The sequence below is a fragment of the Dermochelys coriacea genome, chromosome 2 (genome assembly GCF_009764565.3).
Source record: "Dermochelys coriacea isolate rDerCor1 chromosome 2, rDerCor1.pri.v4, whole genome shotgun sequence".
Classification (NCBI taxonomy): domain Eukaryota; kingdom Metazoa; phylum Chordata; order Testudines; family Dermochelyidae; genus Dermochelys; species Dermochelys coriacea.
The window spans coordinates 153330918-153358908 of record NC_050069.1 but is presented as its reverse complement, the minus strand read 5'-3'; the positions used below and the strand labels follow the sequence as shown (position 1 = coordinate 153358908).

Below are 27991 nucleotides of genomic sequence, written 5' to 3'. Positions count from 1 at the left end.
GATGGCATGCTGCATATTTATCTATCTAAAATCTGGAGCACATCCAATCCTGTGAGTCACAGAAAGCTAGTGAGGTTAACACTTTGCAGGATCAGGCTTTACCGAGTATAAATAATGTACACAGCTAAGGAAGTAGATAGCAAAAAAAGTTTCTAATTATCTATCTGCCCCACACAGTATCTAGCACTGTGGATTGTAATTTGGAGATTTTGTTTAAGGCTTGTGCATTACGGCTTCAAGGGCATATATGTGTAACTGACTGCAGGGAAAATCCAAGAACAAAGACAACAGGGAAAGGGATTTTATCTGTATATCACCCTGCAGAAGAGAAGAAATGATATCTTATGTGTTTTAAAATAGCATACTGGAGGAGAAGGATAATCATATTAGGTGCTATACAAGTACAAATAAGTAAATAACAAGGATGATAATTAAAAAGAAATGAACTGACATTATTTGATCAGAATGTTAAAGTATTTAACATTTTTTCAGTAAGCACTGATGTCAAAAAGTGACTCATGGAAAAACATGAGCACCTCTGAATAAAGAAGTGTTTGGAAATCCCTTGTCAATTGCAATGGCCTCCTTAGTTCTAGGTCTAATAATAGGTTCTTCCTAGGGCACCCCATTGTAAGGGGCACCAAAAACATAAGATCTGGTTGCTCTCTGTGCCTTGAAGTTGCCTGTAGTAATATTGGTGTGCTCTACACTCAGCATCACCTTCTGAGGAAGGCTACTCAATAGCAGCACTTCTCTTCTGAGGCAAAGCTACCTGCCTCTTAGCTGTGCTAGCAGCAGCAGCAGCAATTTCCTCCTCATTTGGGCCCCTAGAAAACCTTTGGCCAGAAGATGGGGAGCGGGGAGGTGGAAATGAAATGAGTCATGGAAGAGGCAGAGAGAGACCTGGGAAAGGGGCAGGAAAGTGAGAGGAGAACGTATGAGAAAGTGGACCAGACAGGGAAATCTAAATGTGGGAGGATCCCTAAGAGCCTGATCCCTGTGCTTCCTAGCATTGTGGGGCTGGAAGGGTGGGCCTTCTCCAAAGTTCCCAGCACTGTTTAGAGTCTTTTCCAAGGGAAATGAAGCAGCAGGCCCTTAGGAAAGGTCTGCAAGATGATGAGGAAAGGGCTGGGGGCTTGAGGGAAAAGAGACAGTGTTTAGGGATCCACTCATAGACAGAGGGAGACAAAATGAGGACAGGAGGAGAAAAGAGCATGAGGGTTACACAAAAACATGGCAGAAATAGAGGATTGTTGTGGAGACTCTGGGGTGAGAGATGAGGGACTGCTGAATGCTTGCTGTACTATGACTATTTCTGCTGGTAGTTATTAGTCCCTCTCTTTCCTGATCATTAAATTCACCCAAAGATACAAAATATTTAAAAAGCTACCCTACAATGTCTCTTTCCGTAGTTATCAAATTTTTAAAAATTGACAGGCAAAGTAATATGTATATTAGGGGAATATTTTTGAATGTTAAAAAGTAGTTGAAAGAAAGATACTAACCCGTCCTGATATGGTCTTTATCACTTTTGAACTGAGAGGTTCAAAATCCACTCCAATGTAACCTTCCATGGCAGTAAGAAGATTTTTGCTGAGACACTGTGAAGAATTAATCCAGGATTCCCACCATGAACTTTCATACCACCCAGGAATGATCCACTGATATTTACTGCCATACATCTCCTCATCATAAGCCTACAATAGTAATAATAAAAAATCAGTAGACAATGAGTAGTTTACTGGTCAAAACACTTACAACAAACATCAGAAATAAAAGCTCTCCTGTTTAAGTTTTTACATAATGAATTTACTGCATAATTAAAGAATACAAAAATATTTTAAATAACTTATTTTCTAACAGTGCAGATTTATTTCTTTTTTGTTTCCAAATTTATGTACATGAAGACAGCATTTTACAAAATAATAAGTCAAAAGCTGTTCAAAACCAGTTTAATTAGAAGTAGAAGAACAAAAAAGTACTTGGTATCTAAATGGGGTGGGGGTGGGGGGTAAACACAACTGAGGGAAGTAGAGCAATTCCATAAGAAATCCTCTATAAGGTGGCTTTCAACCTCAGTCTGAGAAGAGTGGAAATAGATGAGTATGTGTGCATATGCACAAACATGCATTGTTAGTGTGAAACAGCCATATTAAACACCATCATTATATTATTTTTCTTTAGGTAAAGCACACTTGATTTCAATTAATGACATAGTATCAGAGCAGAATGTAACCTTCTGCTGCAACATTGACATTAAAGAATCATCCAAAATTGAAACAAGAATTAGGGAAAGAATATAACCAGAAAATCATCAGCCTGTAACCCAGGAGACAAAAATTCACAATGTTTCAAATGTTCATGTTGTGATCTGATAAAATAAGTAGAAGAGAAACATTAACTAGATATTTGATTTTTTGAGAAGCATGAAGCAATGGTAAAGTTTGTGGTATGGCAAACAAATTTTTCAGAATTTCTCTTTTAAATAATGAACTGTTTAATATTGAAATCTACTTTTCAAAACATTGAGCACAGCCCATTAAACCCACAGAGACAGGAAGTCTTAACTTTAACTACACAAAACACACAGAACAGAGGTATCCACAATACTTTATTTTTCAGACATATATGGTAACATGCATGAAAATGTGTTCTCCATGCAGAAGAGGAATTCATTATGGATGATAAAGGAATCCTGAACTTTTGTATTGTGAAGGAAAGTCTCTTTTATCGAGCATAAAATCTGCAAATCTTTCCTGAAGGTCCTCTCTCCTTATCGCTGCTGGATGTCTTCCTGTAGACATTTCAGTTCCTTTCAAATAGTAATTTTCAGGTTTCTTTGCTTCTTCACAAATATGTGGGATATTAGAGATGCAAGACATGTAATGGAGCTAAAACAGATGTCCAAGTCTTTTAGAAGTATATGATACAACCCTAAAACCCTTAAATGTAACAGACTTTCATAAATTCTGAAAAAGGAAGAGATTCTTACAAATATTCATTTTTTCATCTGCATCAGCCTTATAGAGAACAGACTAGGAGCAGAAGAGAGATTAGCCAGGATATGAATATGAGGCATACTGCTTACTCAGAATACAATCCTTATGAAAAATACTCCTAAGAGGATCTGAAGAAGGCCCTGGGGATACTTGAAGATGAGATGGAAATGTTAAAGCAAGAAATAGAAACATGGACAACTCCGAAATGAGGTTAATGACCAGATGTAGGAGGAATGTTAGAGTTGAGTTTTATGTCTGCCTGGACTATTACAGAGCAGCCAACTCTCACAAATTTACAGCGAGCAAGGCAATTTTGTTTGCCCCAGCTGCAGGAACTCAGTTGAGATCAAGTTATACAAATTATGTATATAATGTGCTGCTTGATGGAATGGAGGGCCTTCAGCTTCTCCCAGAACGCCAAAATACTGATTAACTACCTGAGTGTGCCCCACAGCTATATCTTAATTAGAAGTGCACCCCCACAGTCCCACATCAATTCCATGCTTCCCCAGACCCACTCAATTAATTTTGTGCCCCCAGCCCAACATAAATTCTGCCCCTCCACCACACATATGCATCTTGCTCCACAGCACACCTCTGCTCCTCCTACAGCTGAAGAGGTTCATCGTCCTCTCCCCAAACTGGTGACAGAGGCAGCTCCAAGAGTTCTTGACTGCAGCCCTCCAAGACTTGGAGAAGGGCAGATCTAGGGGATTTTCCTCCATCAGTACACTAGAGTAGCACTTAACAGAGTGCACTGGTCAGATAAAGTAGGTTTACTGCTGCTTTGCATCACCAGAGCAATACAAAGCAGCCAGTGCGTAATCATGAATCTTCCTATCTGGCCAGCTCTCTGGGCTGACCAAGTTCCCAGTTGGTCAGCTCCCAGGCTACTCACCTGGTGGGGAAGTTAGTGGGCTCCTGGCCAATTGGCTAGGAGCCAGAGACACTGCATGAAAATTTTGAAAAATTCTGTTTCAGTTCTTCAAATCAGAATTTTTCAAAAATGTTGATTCTGTGAAAAATTTCACTTGTGGAATGATTTTTTTTTAAATATAAAATTTTCCATGGAATGGAAATGCTGGTGCCCACACAGCTCTACTCTTGACACATATTCCAATCAGTTTCCCTCAAACTGCAGACTCATTTTAACCAACAGAATCATTGCATACAAATTGGCTATAGAAGCAGGGGAATGACTGGTTGAGTTCACTCTGATATTGTAATGTCCATTGAACTGGCCCTGTCTAGAGTCTATATAACAATTTTGCCTCATAACAATTAGATACAATAGTTTTTAATGTCTTGGCATAATTACTAATGTCTTCCAATATTCCAAGTTCCCAAACTTGTTCCGCTCCTTGTGCAGGGAAAGTTCCTGCCGGGCCGGGCCGGTTTGTATACCTGCCGCGTCTGCAGGTTCGGCCAATCGCGGCTCCCTGTGGCTGTGGTTCGCTGCTCCAGGCCAATGGGAGCTGCTGGAAGCAGCAGCCAGTATGTCCCTCTGCCTGCGCCATTTTCAGCAGTTCCCATTGCCCTGGAGCAGCGAACCGCAGCCAGGGGGAGCCACGATCGGCTGAACCTGCAGATGTGGCAGGTAAACAAACCGGCCCCGCCCACCAGGGCTTTCCCTGCACAAGCGGTGGAACAAGTTTGGGAACCATGCAATATAGAGTATGCATAACTTTTGGATTAATTTTAACTATAGGGAAAGTTTGAAGAGTTGGTTATTCATTATTAGGATCATTGGGACATAGGAATGACAGACACAGATATTACATTTCTTAAAAGGACTAGCTTTTAATTAATTTTAAGTCAAACCTATTAAGAGATTTACTTGTAAATTCTCAGAAAATGTATTAGATAGTCATAGAGCAAGCGTGGCACGTTTGGGGAGAAAATGTTATATTTTTCTTACATTACAAAGAGCTTGAATCTATGCTCTAAATGCAAAATGGAACCTCAACCTTAACTATGGAAATATAATGTGTGTTTTGAAGTTTACCTTGTTCTCTCTTGTTTGTGTAATGTGTTTAATAATGAGTCAAAACAATGAAAATAGAAATCCATAAAACCCATAAGGTTAAGGTCACATTTGCACGGATAATCCTGTATCCATCTTCATCCATCCAATGAAAGTGTGTTCCACATATAACAAAAAAATCTTACTTTGCATGGGGGGAGCATTGTTAAGTTGCTGCCAGGGGTTCTGGAACTAGGGGTTCTGGGGTGTGGCAACACCCTCTGGCTTGAAGTGGTTTCTATCACATATAGGGTTTACACTTTTCTTCAATGGCTTTCAGTATCCCCACTATACAAAATGTTCGAATGCCACTAGTTGCTGCATGATAAAACTGTCATCTGATTTACCTTTGTTCTCTTGGGTTTGTTGCCTCAGATAATGGGGCTGTAATGGGGTCTACAAATCTCATAGTGAACGTAGACAGAAGGGGAAAGAGATCCTCTCCTGTTTATAGGCTAGCAGCTTGACCACACAGCTGCCAGAACTGCCAATCATGGAGGTAGGCACCCACAGCTGAAGCCAAGAGAGGAAACAAGGCCTGCTATAAAGAAGAGAACAGACAAAGACAGGAAGGCATAAAGGGTTTAAGAGAGTAAACAGGGAACACCCCTGCACCAGGCTGCCTCTATGAACACAGCCAAGAGGCTGAAATAGACTGCTAGATTTAATTAGAGATGAGAGTCCACAAATTGCTCTGACTGTAGGCAAATTAAGGAGGGCCAGTCAGACCACTCAAAAGACCATACCAGAAGCTAGTGACAGGGACAACGATATCAAATACCACTAGGACTTTGTCTTAAAGCCTCATTTTGCATATTGCCTTATTTCAGTTGTCCTTGATGGTTTAACCAATGCAGAATGAGAATATACTGCACAGTCCACAAACAACATTCACTTTAATGGCTCCTTTACAACAACCATACAATACACTATGAAAACAGCAGAAGAAACTGAGACACCATGGAAAAATGAAAGAGAAATGCAAGCCAACAAGAGACTGCCTGTTACCAGTCACAGAATGTACTGCTTTCAGAAAAACAGATTTGAGCACTGGGGAGTGTAAAAGCAATAATGAACTGAATCACCTCATCTGGACTAAGCAAACTTAAAACAACCACAAAAGGTAATTAAAATACATATAGGGACCAATAAGTGACTTTGGAGCCTAAGTCCCATTGACTTCCCAAAAAATGTAGGTTTTTAAGTGCTTACATAACTTTTGAAAGTGAACTTAGGTATATAGGCCTTGCTGAGCCCTGGGCATAACTAAGACTATGATCCAGAGTAGGCCTTTGCAGAATAGTAACACACTAGGTGTCAGCTAACCATGTAAGCACATTCCTGACTGGAGAGGATGGTACAAAAATACACAAATCTCTCAAGTGACTACATGAACACATTTTAATACGAGATGGTACAAGAACACACTGGCCCCTCCTAAAGATAAGGATGGGATGACAGGATAATGAATGAGGAGGTTTTGTTCAAACTAGCAGGTACAAGGTGTAAGGGTGGTAACTAATAACATCTGGAGTGTAATATATAACTTGTTTGTATCAACGTATAAATGAAGAAGTCATAGGAAGGTCATCTTTGTATTGGCATAGGGGAGTGGTTCTCAACCAGGGGTACATGTACCTGTTGGTATGCAGAGGTCTTCCAAGGTGTACATCAACTCATCTAGATATTTGCCTAGTTTTACAACAGGCTACATAAAAAGCACTAGAAAATTCAGTACAAACTAAAATTTCATACAATGACTTGTTTATAGTGCTCTATATATACTATACATTGAAATGTAAGTACAATATTTATATTCCAATTGATTTATTTTATAATTAGATGGTAAATATGAGAAAAGTAAACAATTTTTCAGTAATAGTGTGCTGTGACACTTTTGTATTTTTATGTCTAATTTTGTAAACGAATAGTTTTTAAGTGAGGTGAAACTTGAGGACATGCAAGAGAAATCAGACTCCTGAAAGGGGTACAAGTAGTCTGGAAACATTGAGAGCCACTGACCTAGGGGACACCATCTTGTTATGTTGACTGAGCCTCTACCTTGTCACAGGCATACATGGGTAGCGTCCCTATGACCTGTTGGACAGAGCGCTAGTACCTTGCTTTGCTGACAACAAAATTGGCCAAGTGCCTTCACCACTAAACTGAGTCTATGGTCTTTCTTGATGAATAACATTGAGGTCTGCTGAATCAACACACTGAACTCTCTGCTAGTGCAGCCAACATCTGATCTCCAAGAACAACAGTACTAGCAGCAGTAACAACTTTGCAGCACTAGCAACGCTCCACAGCACTAACAAGAAGGTGTTTTGGAAATGTTTACACATACTGCATTGCGTAGGCATTTTAGTATGTATGCTACTCTAATAAAAACATTTTCCATTAAAAGTCAATGCTGTTGTATAGCCCCAAAAGGAAAAGTGAAAGAGAAAATGGGAAAATAAAAGAAGAGATTAAGGACTGGATTCTACTGCCAATGGAGTCAATACAAAACTCGCATTGATTTGAAAAGGAGCAAATCAAGTCCTGAGAATTTGTGGTATTGTATCAAGAATGTCACATAAATCTTGCTCTGATTATTTAATAGAAGTTTATATAAAGGGCTACTTAAAGACTGTGAACTGAAATTGGTGCAACGTATATCTTCTTATGTTCTCCTCAGCAGACAGGGCCTGATTCAGAGCTCAATGAAGTCACTGTGGAAACTCTGACTGGCTTCACTGGGGGTTGAATCAGCCCTTTAATTTGTTTAAATGTTTTCCAGGATGCTAGCCAATGTTCAGGTGACTTCTGTTCCAATCTTGGGGTGGTATAGAGTAGGACTAATGTGCTTTGTACCCATACACAGACAATTATGCAGATCCTGAGGTTGCCTTTTGGTATATTTCTGGCTTATCCACCAAGCATTCAAGTTATAACTTCCAGTATGAAAATGTGTCCTAATACAATAGCATCTTACTTTTATAATCCCAAATTACATCTCTGGAAGAGATCAGTACTACCCTCTAGTGCACCTACCTGAAGGTACACCTAGGAAATCAAATATCTGGCAGCATACCTTTATTTTGCTAATTAAATAATTGCACTCCCCGTCAAAATACCTCAGCATAGTTGTTGGAGTACTTGAATCAAGAATATATTTCATGATTAACAATGAGCCTACATGACATATTGACACTCATTTTTATATAAATGATCCACTCAGAACTGCCCCCTTCTGTCACTCTAAATATGTCACAGACGAGTCATGGGCAGTCAGACCTAGTAGTCAGAGCCAGAGTCCGCAGTCATGAGACAGGAGCCTTCTAGACCAGCATCTTCTAGACCAGAATTTCCAGTTTGTGGGAAATTTAAATAAATAACTGGGTTCATTCCAATTCAGAACAAAATCAATTTTCAAAAAGGCAAAATTTCCAGCAAACCATAAATCCCACATTCTGACCAGCTCTAGTAATCAAACTGTTTTTTGCTCAACAGTCCATCCCCATTGCTGAGTGCCTATTTGTTTTAAGTCCTATACTCCCCTTCAGTCCATTGTCTTTCCCTCTAGCTATGCCTTCCTGACCTAAAGTCAGTAGAAGAATTTAAACAAAACAAAAGCAAAACTCATGGTACTAATATGATTTTTGTAGCCATCACATTGTTCACTGTGCCTATTTGTTCTATCCATTCCCCCCCACCCTGTCTCTGTCCTGTCTATTTAGATTCTAAGCTCCTCAGAGAAGGGACTGTCTCTTATTCTGTTTGTACAGTAACTAGTGCTTTGTGGTCCTGTTCTTGGCTAGCCCTTAGGCACTACAGTAATAACCATTATACATAAATAAACGAGTATTAACCCAAAAACCTTTATCTGTTATCAATAACTATTTACTAGTTATTAAACATCAACCATGATACTGAACTTATTCACTGATAAGTCAGTATGTGATGAACATCTAATGAGCTAGGGACTTGACACTCTATACCGCAACTCGTAGAGCTACTATGTTCTATGCCACAGTATGCTCACTGCAGCAGTGAACAGAGAAAACATCCTTATGTTTAGGAAAGCAGGTAATTCATGTGTAGAATTGATTGCTTGTGTTTCTGTATCCTTGGATGTGACTATTTGTCCATTATTGAAAGGTGTTAGGAAACTAGTCTGTGTTTTGAGAACAGAACAATCACTGATACAGTACATACATCCTTCCACAGGTCTCATAATTCTTTTTTAAATGTGGCTATGTATTTTCTCTCTCCTGGTGTAAAGCCCTCTGTTGCAGCTACAAATGCCCCTCCCTTTACCTCACCTACAGGGATGAGGGGGAGAGGGATTTTAGAGAGGTACAGGCAGGGAACATGGCTGAGCTCCTCTCCACTGAGCCTCCATTAGCCTAGAAACCCTAAGGTCAGTTACATAAGTTAGAGCAGTCCCTAGGCTACTCCAACTTATGTCAGTGCTGAGGTCAGGAAACCATTACCAGCTCCCAAATGCCCTACTCCCCTGAGCCAAGCAGACACAAAACAACAGGGGAGATTCTAAACATCTCTCTGTGATTTAAATGCTAAAACAAAGTGTCTTGCATGTAAAGACAGTTTGAAACTACTGTGGATTATGTTGAAGAGCATGTAGGGAGTAATAGGATAGGCCACAGAGGGCAGTCCTATCACACACAAATGAACAGGGAAAGAATAGTATTTGTGGTGGGGTTTTTTTTTCATTCCTAGTTTAAGAAAAGCACACATTTTTCTCTTATGTGGAATATGGGCAACACAGAGCACTGCAGGGAGTGTCTCAGAGATAATGCTACCACCTGTACAATCAGAGATGAGAAGAGAGAAAGATGAAACCTCTTTCATTGACATTAGGAAGCAAACAGACTTGTCTTCTGCTTCCCTAAAAAGTACCATGATACATCCCTGTCTTACTACTATTGCAACAGTGACAGCTGCTGAGTAAGAGTCAAAATATTTCCAAGTGACATATAGCAATCTAATTTTGAACTTTAGGTTTTTATTCCTTTTGCTGTGATGTATACATTTCTGTTTCTCTATGAAAACACTGCAAGAATGCCTTGGGAGGAAAAAACAATTTTTGCTTTTTTATAAAAAGAGTCTAAAGTCAGATTTTGCCATTTTTGTTTTGCCTGCATTTTTTATTTACAGCATTCACATAGGACCAACTCTGATTCACTTAGATTTCTTTAGATTAATTCAATATGAATACAAATTTTGGGCCCTTAAAATTTAGTTTATACATTTCAATCAGATACTAATAAAGGTCCAAATCCTGCTCCCTGTAATTTCAACAGGATCATGTATGTATGCTCTGTATATGGATATAAAGTGTAAATTTGGGGTAAATGATTTAATTATATGATGATTTAATGTATACATACGTCTCTTAATTTCAGAAATCTTTGAATTTACATATTAATACTTGGTTTTGTTATGAATGTGTCATACAACTATAATATTCAGAAGAAGAGATTGTTTTGACTCTTCAGTTTTAATTATATGAATAGCATCATTTTGAGAAGTAAATGTAATGAGGATAGCTTCTGTAGTTAGTAATACTGGAATTCTCTCTTATTTTTGGCCACAGATTTCTTATTCTTTGGAGGGGGGGAGGGAACCCAACAGCAAAAAACACTCTGGCACCACAGAAGAATTCCTGGATCACGGCCAGATACAGCAAGCCCTTACTCTTTTTAGTAAAAATACCCATTTCAATGTTCATTTCACATGAATAAGGGCTACTTGCTTAGGCCCCAATTCAGGAAAGCACTTGAGTAGATCCTTAACTATAAATATGGCCCTACCAAATTCACGGCTGTGAAAAATGCATCACAAACTGTGAAATCTGGTCTCCCTTGTGAAATCTGTTGTGTACTTTTATCCTATACTATACAGATTTCACGGAGGAGACCAGTGTTTCTCAAACTGGGGCTCCCAACCCAAAAGGGGCTTGTGGGGACGTCACAAAGTTATTGTAGTGGGGGGTCACGGTATTGCCACCTTTTCTTCTGTACTGCCTTCAGATCTTGGTGGCCAGAGAGCAGCAGCTGCTCTGAAGGCAGTGCCCAGTTCCAAAGGCAATGCCCCGCCAGCAGCAGCACAGAAGTAGGGGTGGCACCTTAAAGACTAACAGATTTTATAGATACTAAGGTCAGAAGGGACCATTCTGATCATCTAGTCCGACCTCCTGCACAGCGCAGGCCACAGAATGTCACCCACCCACTCCTATGAAAAACCTCACCCATGTCTGAGCTATTGAAGTCCTTAAATCATGGTTCAAAACTTCAAGGAGCAGAGAAGCCTCCCTCCAGTCAACCATGCCACATGCTACAGAGGAAGGCAAAAAAAACCTCCAGGGCCTCTCCAATCTGCCCTGGAGGAAAATTCCTTCCCGACCCCAAATATGGCACTCAGCTAAACCCTGAGCACATGGGCAAGATTCACCAGCCAGATACCCAGGAAAGAATTTTCTATAGTAAATCAGATCCCATCCATCTAATATCCCATCTCAGGGGATTTGGCCTATTTACCCTGAATATTTAAAGATCAATTACTTACCAAAATCCCATTATCCCATCATACCATCTCCTCCATAAACTTATCGAGTAGAATCTTAAAACCAGATAGATCTTTTGCCCCCACTGCTTCCCTTGGAAGGTTATTCCAAAACTTCACTCCTCTGATGGTTAAAAACCTTCATCTGATTTCAAGTCTAAACTTCCTGGTGGCCAGTTTATACCCATTTGTTCTTGTGTCCACATTGGTGCTGAGCTGAAATAATTCCTCTCCCTCTCCTATATTTATCCCTCTGATATATTTATAGAGAGCAATCATATCTCCCCTCAAGCTTCTTTTAGTTAGGCTAAACAAGCCCAGCTCCTTAAGTCTCCTTTCATAAGACAAGTTTTCCATTCCTTGGATCATCCTAGTAGCCCTTCTCTGTACCTGCTCCAGTTTGAATTCATCCTTTTTAAACATGGGAGACCAGAACTGCACACAGTATTTTAGGTGAGGTCTCACCAGTGCCTTGTATAACGGTACTAAAACCTCCTTATCCCTACTGGAAATGCCTCTCCTGATGCATCCCAAAACCGCATTAGCTTTTTTCACAGCCATATCATATTGGCAGCTCATAGTCATCCTATGATCAACCAATACTCCAAGGTCCTTCTCCTCTTCCGTTACTTCTAATTGATGCGTCCCCAACTTATAACTAAAATTCTTGTTATTAATCCCTAAATGCATAACCTTACACTTCTCACTATTAAATTTCATCCTATTACTATTACTCCAGTTTACAAGGTCATCCAGATCCTCCTGTATAATATCCCGATCCTTCTCCGAATTGGCAATACCTCCCAGCTTTCTATCATCTGCAAACTTTATTAGCACACTCCCACTTTTTGTGCCAAGGTCAGTAACAAAAAGATTAAATAAAATTGGTCCCAAAACCGATCCCTGAGGAACTCCACTGGTAACCTCCCTCCAACCTGACAGTTCGCCTTTCAGTAGGACCTGTTGCAGTCTCCCCTTTAACCAATTCCTTATCCACCTTTTGATGTTCATATTGATCCCCATCTTCTCCAATTTAACTAATAATTCCCCATGTGGCATGGTATCAAATGCCTTACTGAAATCTAGGTAAATTAGATCCACTGCATTTCCTTTATCTAAAAAATCTGTTACTTTTTCAAAAAAGGAGATTAGGTTGGTTTGGCACGATCTACCTTTTGTAAAACCATGTTGTATTTTGTCCCATTTACCATTGACTTCAATGTCCTTAACTAATTTCTCCTTCAAAATTTTTTCCAGGACCTTGCATACTACAGATGTCAAACTAACTGGCCTGTAGTTACCCGGATCACTTTTTTTTCCTTTCTTAAAAATAGGAACTATATTAGCAATTCTCCAATCATTCGGTACTATTTCTGAGTTTACAGATTCATTAAAAATTCTTGCTAATGGGCTTGCAATTTCAGGTGCCAATTCCTTTAATATTCTTGGATGAAGATTATCTGGGCCCCCCGATTTAGTCCCATTAAGCTGTTTCAGTTTCGCTTCTACCTCTGATATGGTAATATCTACCTCTATATCCTCCTTCCCATTTGTCATGCTACCATTATCCCCGAGATCCTCTTTAGCCTTATTAAAGACTGAGGCAAAGTATTTGTTTAGATATTGGGCCATGCCTAGATTATCTTTAACCTCCGCTCCATCCTCAGTGTTAAGCGGCCCCACTTCTTCCTTCTTTATTTATTTATTTATTTGTTGATTTATTTGGGCATAAGCTTTCATGGATAAAACACCACTTCTTCAGATGCATGGAGTGAAAATTACAGATGCAGGCATTATATAATGACACATGAAGGGAAGGGAGCTACCTCACAAGTGGAGAACCAGTGTTGACAGGGCCAATTCGATCAGGGTGGATGTAGCCCACTCCCAGTAATAGATGAGGAAGTGTCAATTCCAGGAGAGGCAAAGCTGCTTTTGTAATGAGCCAGCCACTCCCAGTCCCTATTTTAAAGAATCTTTATTGAGATTACAGGAACAAACCATCCTGATGTGTAGAAAGAACAGTAAATATGGCAGGCGACCAGCATGGCTTAACAATGAAATCCTTGCTGATCTTAAACACAAAAAAGAAGCCTACAAGAAGTGGAAGATTGGACAGATGACCAGGGAGGAGTATAAAAATATTGCTCAGGCATGCAGGAGTGAAATCACACTTGGAGTTGCAGCTAGCAAGAGATGTTAAGAGTAACAAGAAGGGTTTCTTCAGGTATGTTAGCAACAAGAAGAAAGTCAAGGAAAGCGTGGGCCCCTTACTGAATGAGGGAGGCAACCTACTGACAGAAAATGTGGGAAAAGCTAATGTACTCAATGCTTTTTTTTGCCTCTGTCTTCATGAACAAGGTCAGCTCCCAGACTACTGCACTGGGCAGCACAGCACGGGGAGGAGGCGACCAGCCCTCAGTGGAGAAAGAAGTGCTTCGGGACTATTTAGAAATGCTGGACAAGCACTAGTCCATGGGGCCGGATGCGCTGCATCCGAGAGTGCTAAAGGAGTTGGCGGATGTGATTGCAGAGCCATTAGCCATTACCTTTGAAAACTCATGGCGACCGGGGGAGGTCCTGGATGACTGGAAAAAGGCTAATGTAGTCCCCATCTTTTAAAAAGGCCAGCAGGAGGATCCGGGGAACTATGGCCAGTCAGCCTCACCTCACTCCCTGGAAAAATCATGGAGCAGGTCCTCAAGGAATCAATTCTGAAGCACTTAGAGGAAAGGAAAGTGATCGGGAACAGTCAGCATGGATTCACCAAGGGCATGCCTGACTAATCTAATTGCCTTCTATGATGAGATAACTGGCTCTGTGGATGAGGGGAAAGCAGCGGACATGTTATTCCTTGACTTTTGATATGGTCTCCCACGTTATGCTTGCCAGCAAGTTAAAAAAGAATGGATTGGATGAATGGATAATAAGATGGATAGAAAGCTGGCTAGATTGTCGAGCTCAATGGGTAGTGATCAACAGCTCAATGTCTAGTTGGCAGCCAGTATCAAGCAGAGTGCCCCAGGGGTCAGTCCTGGGGCCGATTTTGTTCAAAATCTTTATTAATGATCTGGATGATGGGATAGATTGCACCTTCAGCAAGTTCACGGATGACACTAAGATGTGGGGAGAGGTAGACACGCTGGAGGGTAGGAATAAGGTCCAGCATGAGGATTTGGCAAAAGAAATCTGATGAGGTTCAACAAGGAAAAGTGCAGAGTCCTGCACCTAGGACTGAAGAATCCCATGCACTGCTACAGACTAAGGACTGAATGGCTAGGCAGCAGTTCTGCAGAAATGGACCTGGGATTACAGTGGATGAGAAACTGGATATGAGTCAGTAGTGTGCCCTTGTTGCCAAGAAGGCTAACGGCATACTAGGCTGTATTAGTAGGAGCATTGCCAAGAGATCGAGGAAAGTGATCATTCCCCTCTATTCCACACTGATGAGACCACATCTGGAGTATTGTGTCCACTTTTGAGCCCCCTACTACAGAAAGGATGTGGACAAATTGGATGATGGGATAGATTGCACCTTCAGCATGTTCACGGATGACACTAAGATGTGGGGAGAGATAGACATGCTGGAGGGTAGGAATAAGGTCCAGCGTGAGGATTGGGCCAAAAGAAATCTGATGAGGTTCAACAAGGACAAGTGCAGAGTTCTGCACTTAGGACGGAAGAATCCCATGCACCACTATAGACTAGGGACCGAGTTCTGCAGAAAAGGACTGAGGGGTTACAGTGGACGAGAAGCAGGATATGAGTCAACAGTGTGCCTTTGTTGCCAAGAAGGCTAATGGCATTTTGGGCTTTATAAGTAGGGGCATTGCCAGCAGATCGAGGAACGTGATCGTTCCCCTCTATTCAACATTAGTGAGGCCTCATCTGGAGTACTGTGTCCAGTTTTGGGCCCCACACTTCAGGACGGATGTGGATGTAGAAAATTGGAAAGTGTCCAGAAGAGGACAACAAAGATGATTAGGGGACTAAAACACATGACTTATGAGGAGAGGTTGAGGGAACTGGGATTATTTAGTCTGCAGAAGAGAAGAATGAAGGGGGATTTGATAGCTGCTTTCAGCTACCTGAAAGGGGGTTCCAAAGAGAATGGATCTAGACTATTCTCAGTGGTAGCAGATGACAGAACAAGGAGTAATGGTCTCAAATTGCAGTGGGGGCGGTTTAGGTTGGATATTAGGAAAACCTTTTTCACAAGGAGGCGGGTGAAGCACTGGAATGCATTACCTAGAGAGGTGGTGGAATCTCCTTCCTTTGAGGTTTTTAAGGTCAGGCTTGACAAAGCCTTGGCTGGGATGATTTAGTTGGGGATTGGACTAGATGACCTCCTGAGGTCCCTTCCAACCCTGATATTCTATGATTCTATGATTCTATTCAAGCCCAAATTAATGGTGTTAAATTTACAAATGAATTTTAGTTGTGCTGTTTCTCTTTGAAGTCTGTTTCTGAAGTTTTTTTGTTCAAGTATAGCTACTTTTAAATCTGTTATATAATATCCAGGAAGATTGATGTGTTCTCCTACTGTCTTTTGTATGTTACCATTCCTGATTTCCAATTCTTTTACATAGGGACTGTCCAATTTGGCCAATGTACATGGCAGAGGGGCATTGCTGGCACATGATGGCATATATAACATTAGTAGACGTGCAGGTGAATGAGCCTCTGATGGTGTGGCTGATGTGGTTGGGCCCTCTGATGGTGTCGCTAGGGTAGATATGCGGACAGAGTAGGAAACAAGGTTTGCTACAGGGATTAGTTCCTGGGTTAGTGTTTCTCTGGTGTGGTGTGTAGTTGCTGGTGAATATTTGCTTCAGGTTGGGGGGCTGTCTGTAAGCGAAGATTGGCCTGCCTCCCAAGGTCTGTGAAAGTGAGGGATTGTTTTCCAGGATAGGTTGTAGATCATTGATAATGTGCTGGAGAGGTTTTAGCTGGGGCTGTACATGATGGCCAGTGATGTTCTGTTATTTTCCTTGTTGGGTCTGTCCTGTAGTAGGTGATTTCTGGGTACCCATATCACTCTGTCAATCTGTTTCCTCACTTCCCCAGGTGGGTATTGTAGTTTTAAGAATGCTTAATAAAGATCTTCTAGGTGTTTGTCTCTGTCTGAGGGATTGGATCAATACCATACTATGCCACCCTTATTTCTATGCTGCTGCCTTCAGAGCTGGGCAGCCAGCGAGTAGTAGCTGCTGGTTCATGGCCCAGCTCTGAAGGCATAGAAGTAAGGGTGGAAATACCATATCATGCCATCCTTACTTCTGCATTGCTGTTGGCAGCAGCACTGCCTTCAGAGCTGGGCTTCTGGCCAGGAGTCGCCAGTCTCTGGCCATCCAGCTCTGAAGGCAGTGCTGCCACCAGCAGCAGTGCAGAATACTGCAACCCCCTTACAATAACTTTGTGACCCTCCTACAACCTCGCTTTGGGTCAGGACCCCTTCACCATGAAATTTCAGATTTAAAATATCTGAACTGTGAATAGGTGAATTTTTATTGGACTTCTGTGCTAGTCATGGATTGTCCATAATGAATACCATGTTCTAACACAAGGTTGCTTGTAAATGTACTTGGTATCAGAACACCTTAGGTTGAAGATCGATGATCAACTTTACAGTCATCTTGTCAGACCTAAAGCCATATGTTCTGAACACTCCGGTGAAGAGAGGGGCAGAGTTGGCAACTGATCACCACTTGGTGGTGATTTGGATCTGATGCATGAGATGCTGACCGGATAGACACAGGAGGCCCATATGATCAGTGCACATTTGCTAGGAATGCCTCATGGAGGACCCTGTGCAGAGAGACTTCAATTCCCTCCTCCGGAAGAACTTCTCCTGCATTCTGCGTGAGGTCTTGGACATTGAATCTGAGTGGACTGTTGAGGCAGCCACAAAAAGCTATGACCTGAAGGCAGTTAGTATCTATCATGGTGGCACCCTACAACCCACTGGTGGACTCCAGTGGTGAGGGAAGCTGTCAAGTCAAAGAAGGAAGCCTTCCGAGAAATGCTCGTGAAATGGACTCCTGATACAGTTGAGAGGCACTGGCTGCGGCTGTGACAGTTGTTGAAGCCCAGGCTTAGGAGGAATTTGGAGAGATCATGAAGAATGACTTCCAGATGGCCTCAAAGGTGTTCTGGCAAACCGTTCATTACCTTAGGAGGAGTCAGCAGGATGTTGCCCAGGCTGTACTCAGAAAGGGTGGTGAAATGCTGACCTTGACTAAGAAGATCATAGAGAGGTGGAAGGAGCACTTTGAGGAACAAATCAACTCAATGTACACGCCCCCCTTCCAGGAGGCAGCACTGGAAACCTCCAGTGAGATCGGATCTATTTCTGATGCTGAGGTTGATATGGTGGTAAAGTGCCTTCATAGTGGTAATGCAGCAGGGGTGGGCAAGATTTGCCCCGGAGATGTTGAAAGCACTGGACAATGCTGGGGGGGCATGGTTAATGTGCCTCTTCAGTGTTGCGTGGAAGACAGGTGCAGTACCTCTGACCTGGTAAACCGGGGTGGTGGTCCCAGTCTTTAAGAAAGGAGACCAGAGAATGTGTCCTCAGCTTCAGTCTACACACTCCTCAGCTTCCCCAGCAAAACCTATGCCAGGGTGCTGGAAAGGAGGTTACGCCCATAAATTGAACCTCAGATTCAAGAGGAACAATGAGGATTCCTTCCTGGCAGTGGAACAATGAACCAGCTCTTTGTTCTCTCACAGATACTCAAGGACTCGTGGGAGTTTGCTAATCTGGTCTACCTTTGTTTTGTAGACTTAGAGAAGGCATATGACCGTGTTCTCCGAGATGTCTTGAGGGAAGTGCTGTGGGACTATGAGGTGCCTGTACCACTTTTTCATGCTATTTGGTCCCCCTATTTTTGGAGTGAGAGTTGCATTCACGTTCTTGGCATTAAGTTGAGTTCGTTCAAGAAGGACGTAGGACTCTGCCAAGGATGCGTCTTGTCCACACTCCAGTTCATGATTTTCATGGACATCAGTGCATCTGGTACAGGGACTCGGAGGTGACATCTATGCTGTTTGAAGATTATGTTGTCCTGGTGCACACTCAAACATTTTGCTGCGGAGTGTGAAGTGGCTGGGATGAGAATTGGCACCTCCAGTTCGGAGGTCATGGTCCTCTCCGAGAAGAAAGTGGAGTGCTCTCTGCAGGTGAGGGGGGAGCAGCTGCCCTAAGTTGATGAGTTCAAGTATCTAGGGATCTTGTTCATGAGTGATGGCAAGTGGGAGTGTGAGATCAATCAGTGGATTGGTGTGGTGATGGCAGTGATGCGGGCGCTGTACTGATCCGCGATGGTAAAGTGGAAGCTGAGTTCTTGGACGAAGCTCTTGGTTTACAGGTCATGCTAAGTCCCCATCCTCGCTTACGGTCATGAACTTTGGGTAATGACCAAAAGGATGAGATTGCGGGTACAAGTGGCGGAAATGAGGTTTCTCCACAGGGTGGCTGGGCTTGCTCTTTGAGACAGGGTGAGGAGCTTGGCTATTTAGGAGAGCATTGGAGTACAGCTGCTACTCCTCCGGATCGAGAGGTGCCAGCTGAGGTGGTTTGGGCATCTGATAAGGATGCCCCCTGGGAGGCCTCCATTGGAACTATACTGGGCACATCCCACTGGGAGGAGGCCCTGAGGCTGACCCAGGACATGCTGGAGGGATTATATCTCCCGACTGGCCTGGGAACAATGGGGAATCCCCCAGGAGGAACTGGAACCTGTTGCGGAGGACAAGGAGGTCTGGTCCTCCCTACTCTCCATGCTGCCATGACCCACACTAGGAAAAGCGGCATAAAGGAAAAGGAAATAGGAAATATCTGAAATCGTTAAATTTATTATTTTTAAAATCCTATGGCTGTGAAATTGACCAAAATGCACCATGAATTTGGTAGGGCCCTAACTATAAACCCATGCTTAAGCCCACTGAAATCAAGTGCTTATATGTTTTTCTGAATAGGGATGGATTTAAACATGTGCTGAAGAGCTTCCTGGAACTGAGGCCTTATAGGTTTGCACGGGTGGCCCACAGGATAGCAATTCGAGTTTTCAGATGTACGTTTATTGAAAGGTAATTCATTCTTTCCACAAATATGCAATTAAACATCTTTACTTACACAACAGAACACTTTTGCTGCCATTTGCTCATCAAACTGGCCAAGGATTATCCGAACATCATTACCCTGTGGACAAAATAACGTATCTAAGTTTAATGCAGTCACAGGCCTGGAATAAACTATATTCAAAATTACTTCTTCTTCTAAGCGCCCAATTTTGCCACACTTATTCAGACTGAGGAATATTGTACTTTTTGAGTAGGCCCTTTGAAATCACTGTGACAACTTGCAGAGTAAGGTAGAACATAACAGGTAAGATCCTCAGCTGCTGGTAAAAGCCATTTTGGAGCTATGCTAATTTACACCAGCTGAAGATCTCGCTCATTATGAATAACGGTGGCAGAACTGCATTTCAAACAAATAATTGAGAAATAACAATATTGAGAAGAGAATAGTAACTTATTTTGTGTAACTACATATTACTATTCAATAATACTAAGAAACAGCACAGATCAAAAGGATGATTTGCTTTGTCTTAATTTTGCACTTAAAAAGCAATTGCAAATATCTATGGATATATATTTTACAGTACACTGTCAATGATTTCACCTTATCAGTCAACATAGACAATGACATAGACACAACATAGACACTTGTAAATGAGAACACACATTCACCAACTTTGATAGCTCCTAGAGGTTTTATTCATATTGCTACTCTTTCCATAGACGGCAGAACACATCAGTGCCTGGGGGGGGGGGGGAATTGCTTTCGGAACCCACAATTGAAGTCAACAGTCAATGAAGGCCATTTTGCCTTCATGCCCAGAATATGTTAATGAAATTTTCAGATGACTTCAGAAACTGGAGATAACTTTCTGTTCATGTGTGAAAAAATAGTACAGATAAACATTAAACATAGAGCAGTCCATTACAACTCTCTGTAACTTAATACTGCAATTATTTTCACACAACAGATGGATGATCAGACAGGGTTTGAACAACTTGCTTTTTTTTTATGGGTAGTACAAAATGGTTTGTTAGCTTGCTATTGCCACTTCTTTTTGTGAAACAAAATATCAATTTGAGTTTAAATGGTGGAAATTATTTAGCTTTTTATAGATTTTATAGATAATATATCTCATCAAGAGATATGGTTTGTAAATAACTATTTTACTCTTAAAATTATCTGAAGCTAAATAGTTTTTAACATTTGCAAGTTTTACAGTACATGATTTTCTTTGGATGTTCTTAATCTGTGCAGTTTCACTAAGCTTATTTATTTTGTTTACTTAGTCACACAGTCATAAAATACTGTACCTGAAACAGATACATTTAAAATCTAAATCCAATTAGTTCACATAAAACCAAGAAAAGTAAGTTATTTTTATTAAAAGGAGTCTTATTCATATGAGCCCAAAAATGTCTGTTAAAGACAACAGGGAAAAGAATATTTATGACAATGAAACAAACACACATCTCAACCAAGTTCTGTACTTAAAAAAATTATGAAACTATCCTGATTGTTTTGAGACTCTTCACTGAATTGTCAGACTTCTGTGCACATAAAATCTCAACTTAAACATTATAGTATCTAAAAACTAAACTAAAATCAATAAAAAATTTGCTGAAAAAAATGAAACAAACAAAACCTGTTAAAGTTGAAATTTTAGACCCATAAAAACACAGTAATTATATTATAGTTCCACAGCAACAAGAACACATTTTTAAAATGTGTTTTCTTATTGTTTCATAAAACAGAAAGTATTTGAGTCACTATCTTTATATATATCTATATCTATATCTATATCTATATATATATATATATATATATATATATATATCTCACATTTGGACTGAGAACAATCATAGGAAATTTCAGCCCAAAATATTAAGTTGTTAGTCACTGAGAAGACAAGTTTAAGAATCTTATTCTTTACTATAGTGACTCTATAATTATTTTATTGCAAAATATTATGCAAATTGCAATGCACATTATGTCCTCTTCAGTAATACCCTTGTCCTTTTTAAACATCCTCGTTGCCTACAGGGATTCTCATTATACTGATATCACTGTGTAATTAGTTTGGCAAACAACATATAGCCTGAAATCTTTCTACTTTGAACACAAGTGTGTGTTCTATGTTTGCTGTTTTTGCAAGGAAAGAAACAAACATTTAAGAAATTCCTTTATTAAATGTTTTTGAAATGAGGCCAGATTGCTAAAATAGCTCAGCACCCAACCGCTGTAATTTAGGCACCTAAAAAAAGTGACATGATTTTTCAAAAGAGCACAGCTCCCATTTAGGAATCCAGTTTGGTATCCAGAGGTGAGCCCAGCCGTCTCTTCTCCTATCTCCCTCCAGAGTTAGGGAATCTCCTGTTTCATGTCGTGCTCTCAGAGAGGGTTGGGGAATAAGCTACTGGGGCTATGTGTTATCTCTGTGGGATGGTTGTGGGGTTATGTTCTCTCACTTCCTACCCCTCCCTTGAATAACTGTTGTGGGAGCTTTGGTTCCATATGGTTGCCTAAGGGATTTAAAGCAGAAGAGGCTTTATGAGGAAAGTGTTACTAGCATAAGAGACAGCAAAGAAGAAGGCACTAAAGCACTTGCAGGAGAAGTGGAGAAATGCATGGTACCACCCGCAAACCAGAATCAGGGAGAGAAGCTACTGAACATACAAGAGTAGATAAATAGAGAGGGGCAGGGCTAGGGAAGGTGTCTAAGGACAAGAAGCATGAATTTAATTTAAGTTCTGAGCACTCACAGCTGCCAAGTCACTTAGAGCTGTGCTTTGAAAATACTGAAGTGCTTTAAAATACTAAGTACTCTGAAAAATCAGGCCAAAAGTGGGCAGCTAACATTAGTAGACAATTTTGGTATTAATCTCTCTGTGCCTCAGTTCCCCAGTTGTAAAAGGAGGATAATAATACCATCTGTTTTCACAGGGGTGTTGTGCATTGGTGTTTCTCTCTCATTAGTGTTTGGGAAGCACTCAGATGCCATGATGACAGCATCACAGAAATGTCAAGGAGGAAATTAATAATTTTGTATACAGTGCAGGTTCGGATGGTAGTTAATAAGATCTAGGGACACACATTGAATGAGGAAGATAAAAAGAAATATTACATAATTGACTATTCATAAATGAGTCAGGAATCCTGTGAGGGAAAAATAGGATGTTATCATGTCATTAAAGACTGTATCATAAGGAGGCTGAATTAAAGTTGCATGGGTAACCTTAATTCCAGCATTTCCTAACTTTGAAGGGCTTGACTTTGCGACCTGAACATTCTTTTAATGTAGGATTTTTGGATGTAATATACATAGAGAAAAAAGGGGAGAGAAAGAGAGACAGACAGATCTTTTGGTGCTGTACAGCCAATTCACATTGCATTGCCTCCATAATCTTGCTGTAAAATAAGAACACAAGAACTTAAGAATGGCCATACTGGATCAGACCAAAGGTCCATCTAGCCCAGTATCCTGTCTTCTGACAGTGGCCAATGCCAGGTGCCCCAGAGGGAATGAACAGAACAGGTAATCATCAAGTGATTCATCCCCTGTCGCCCATTCTCAGTTTCTGGCAAACAGAGGCTAGGCACACCATTCCTGCTCATCCTGGCTAATAGCTATTCATGCACCTATCCTCCATGAACTTATCTAGTTCTTCTAGTTCTTTAACAATCTGAAGAAGGATCACCCCAGAGTAAGGATGACCATCCAGTGGGATAGAGCCAATGCAGGGCTCTTATGTCACATACTCTGCCTGTTGCTGGTATGGCAGGGAAAAAGGGGCATAGCTGGAGAAAAGGGGATGTGGCATTTTTGTTCCCCCATGGCCATTACGGCCTGTAGCAGAAATACTGGAGTGCAAATGTGAGCTGTAAATCTCTGCATTGCACTCTGCCATTTTGACATAGCCAAAGATCTGGTCCAAGATTAATTACCTCCCAGTGCTTAAAGGCAATTACTGCATGTAAAAAATACTGATGCAATAAAAATAATATAGTGCCCCATAATGGTTATATGACTGATTTCCCAGAAAGGCAATGTTAATTTTTGCCTTGGGTTCTAGACTTAAGGATAATCCCCTTAATCTTCCCTTTACCCCACACCGCTCTTACAGCCTCTCCTTTTGGACTCAAAGATTAAGACAGAACTAACTTCAGAGCCAGAAAATTCTGCTTTAAATGAACCAGGGGAATCATCAGTGTGTGACAGAAGGCATTTGATCCCTGCAAAGGATGAACATAACATCCTAATTTAACAGTAGTCCCCATTCCTGAAGAAATGGATGACTGGGCCCACAAATTAGAACAATACATATCTCTATTATTCAGGAACTAGGCTCACCCAGAATACTGTATTTTTTAATGCTTTCAACCTTAATTATATATAAATCTCCAGAGAAAATGTGACTTTCATGAGTAAACTGGCGGTTGCCCAGCTTTGCAAACTTGCTTTATACTACTGTTACCCCAGCAACATAGCTTGTGAATCATTTATTAACCATTGTCAGAAACACATTTTCAAATCAAGCCAAGGCAATCACTCTCCTTTTCATTTACGGAGGCAGTTCACTGAAATATCAAATCAGGAGATGGGAAAATCCCCATGTCACAGTGCTATAGAAAACAGAGGGCCAAATCCAGTGGTGACGTCAAAAGCAATGTAAGATACATGAGAGTAAAGTCAAGTTCATCAATTTGGTGTTCCCTGGGAACTGCCATTCTCTTTTTCTCTATCCCTTTCCTACCTACATGGGATAAGTAGGTGCCCCACCCACATTCTTCATTCATGCTCTTCCACTTTAATCCACTCATTGTGATCTGCTGCTGGCTGACCTTGCTTGAGCAAGTCACTTCACCTATCTGTGCTTCAGTTTCCCCATCTGAAATATGGGGAAAATGAAACTGACCTCTTTTGTAAAGCATTTTGAGATGTCTAGATGAAAAGTGCTGTATAAGAGGTAGGTTATTATTTTTGTTATAGGCAGGGCTAGTAGTAATGCCTGTTATTAAGATTGCCTCACATTTTAGGCCCTGTTTTCAGTTGCTTACAACTTTGCCAGACTTTAATCATTTGGGCCAGGTGTCTATGGTAGGTATTATTAATATTGTTGTTGTTTTGGAAGGTGAGGAAAGGAGGAGGGAATTTCAGCCAAAACTATTGAGATGTTTCTGAGGAAGAGGATAGGGAAAACCTGCAGTCAGGCTTGGCCGTTGAGGGGCCCTCAACAACTGCAGCTTTGATCCCTGCCATCTTGGAGGTGGTAGACAGTTTGTTTCCTACAGCTGAGTATTTTTAAACTCAGCCAAAACAAAGGCTCGGGGATAGTAAGATCTGCTAGTAGGAAAAAGCATTAGGTTAGAACCCATGGATTCACATCTAAGGATAAAGACAACAATCACCCGGCATAATCGGTATGCAAGGTTTATTCCTTGGCTACACTCAAAGTAAAAACTGTCAGCTATCAACCACTGTTAGCAATATGATTTCCTTGCATAGACCTAACTATTGCCCTGGCACTTGTGGTCTTTCAGGGGGTTGATATAAAATTTATGGCACTCCCCACGGGATCTAGAACAAATCTTGCTGATTTCCAACAGGCAGGAATATTCCATCTCCCTGTGAGAACAGCTCACTGAGCTAAAAAGCAGCCTACTTGACAGGACGGCCTTCACATACTTTCATATACTGATCTGTGGTCTAATTGAATACATCCTTGGTTTGTGTACGGAGAGACATCTATCAAATAACATTATATTCTGCCCTCTCTTCTTTTTATAGCATCAAAGATTTTCACCAAATGGTTGGCTGAGATAACTATTTTTCTCAGAGGTCAGATCATCTATGTCTGTATTTAAACTCTGGCCGTCAGTAAAGTATGCATATTGTTGCTATCCTAGGAACTTTGTGTAAACAAAGAATGGTTTATTTTCGTCTGCACACAAGAGGGGGAGTCACTGGAGTCCTGATAGGCCTCAAAACTGCAAGACTTTCCTGCCAAAGGACTCATTCAGCTGGGTGATACCTGTTATCAGGCTATATGTGAAACTTCTGTGGGATTGCTTTTAGATATATTACCACCATCAGAACACTAGGAACACCTAAGACATTGCAGTAATAATAATGGTATGGCCCAGATATTCCTAGATGTGATAGATGACAGATTTCTTCACAAAATAGTCACTGAACCAACAAGAGGTAATGTCATTTTAGATTTAGTTCTGGTAAGTATTGAGGAAGAAATGGTTATAAAGGATAAGCTTGATTTGAGTTAATTCAGTTTAAACTAAATGGTAGGATAAACAAAACAAGTCCTGGAACTAGGGGTCTTGATTTCAAAAGGGCAAACTTAAAAAAAAATAAGGAAATTAGTTACGGAAGTTGACTGGTCTAAAGAACATCAGGATCTGAATGTGGAGGAGGCTTGTGATTACTTTAAATAAAAATTGGAGAAGCTATCTGAAACCTGCATCCTAAGTAAGTGGAAAAAATTCTTAGGGAAGAGTTGCAGACCAAAATGAATGAACAAGCATCTCAAACAGCTTATTAAAGGAAGCAGAAAGCATATGCAGAATTGAAGATGCAATGGATCAGCAAGAAAATCTACCATTTTAGAGGTCAGAAAGTGTAGGGGAAAAGTCAGAACCAAGCAGAGTTGAACCTTACAAAGGAATTTAAAACAAATTGCAATTGGTTCTATAGCCATATAAATAAAAAGAAAACAGGAAAAAATAAGTGGGACCGCTAAACACTGAGGACGGGGTTGAGATTAAAGATAATCTAGATATGGCCCAACACTTCAATTTTAATAAGAGTGAAGAGGAGCTTGTGGGCAGTGGAAGGGTGGCTAATGGGAATGAGGATATGGAAATAAAAATTACTACAGATGAGGTAGAAGCCATACTCATACAGCTTACTGGGACCAAATCATGGGGCCAGGATAATCTCCATCCAAGAATGTTAAGGGAATTGACACATGTCATTGGAAACCTAATAGCAAGGATTTTTAAAGAATATGTAAACTTGGGGGTCATGCCCTATGAAATGTAAATATATGTTTAAGAAAGGGGGAAAAAAGGTGATCCGTGGCCGCTGAGCAACTCCGGGGCTGTCGCCGCTGCTGGCGACTGGGAGCTGAAGTTGGGCACTGGCTGCTTGTGGCAGCTGAGCCACTGAAGGGGGGGCCCCTGCCAGCGGCGGCAGCTGGGCAGCTCAAGGGTCACCACCGATGATTGCAGCTGGTCAGTCAGTGGAGACTGGGCTGCTGCAGGGCCCCTGCTGCTGGCCACAGCTGGTCAGCTGCTGGGGCGCCCAATGTCACGGAGGTCGCTGGAAGTCATGGATTCCATGACTTCCACAATACAATCTTAGCCTTATTTATAATATCTGTGTTACATATTGCAATGTAATATTTGAACATTTCTCTTGCTTGCTTTAACCTTGAAAATAACTCTAATTTCCTTTTCCTGTTTAATAAATCTTCATATAGTTTACAACAGTATTGGTTACATGTGTTGTGTTTGGTGTGAGACCAAAGCATACTTGACTTGGGGTAAGTGATTGGTACTTTGGGTTTAGCAGTAACCTGAATATTGCCATGATTTTTGGTATAAGGGGCCATCTATCACAAAGATATGCTCAGCTGGGCAGCCAGACAAACCGGAGTACCCTAGGGGACTGTCTGTGACTCTGTGTTAAGGCTGACGAAGTGCCTGTGTAGTTTGAACTCGATGCAGTTGGTTGGTGAAAACTAAATTTACAACTCACAACCAATTTGGGATTTGTGCCTTGGTTTTTTACAGTCCACCCTGAGGTTGGTACTCGTGCTCTTGTGTCACCACTGGAAGCTTCACAGGAGTAAACAAGAGGGTCTTCCTTTGCTTTAAACTTGGACTATTTATTACACTTGGAACAGGTAAAACTGTCTTTGTGTTCTGTCAGGGTGAATTTGGTTGCAACTTTTCATCCTCTAATGCTCTAATGCATCCTCTAAGGATGACAGTCTTTGCTTACCTTGCAGTTGCAAAGTTTTTAAAAGAATTGCTCTTGGGCTGCTTGGGTAGTTGCTGTGCTGTGATAGCAATGGAAAAAAAAAAGAGACTGGATTCTCCATTGCAAGGCATGGGGTGTGCTATGGTTACTATAACAGGGCAGGTTCTGCGGACACAGGGAATATTCCTTTGGTGAGTAAATCTCCTCTGCCCTGGGATTATAATCTTGTCTCCATGAAACTGACTGTGCCTCTGGACAAAAACTGATCAGATTGCTAGAGATTCTGCTCTATATCTCTGTGAAGATGATATTCA

At 41.1% G+C, this 27991-nt stretch overlaps 1 protein-coding gene across 3 annotated transcripts in view; it reads right to left on the bottom strand.

Moving 5' to 3' along the window:
- GABBR2 (gamma-aminobutyric acid type B receptor subunit 2) overlaps positions 1-27991 on the bottom strand; it is an 868870-nt gene that overhangs the window by 445060 nt on the left and 395819 nt on the right. For all 3 annotated transcript variants that reach the window (XM_038393151.2, XM_038393150.2, XM_043508506.1), the window contains exons 5-6: positions 19733-19798; positions 1506-1697 (exon numbers count right to left, since the gene is read on the bottom strand). In XM_038393151.2, coding sequence (XP_038249079.1) covers positions 1506-1697; positions 19733-19798 — 258 coding nt within the window. The remainder of the gene's footprint in view (positions 1-1505; positions 1698-19732; positions 19799-27991) is intronic.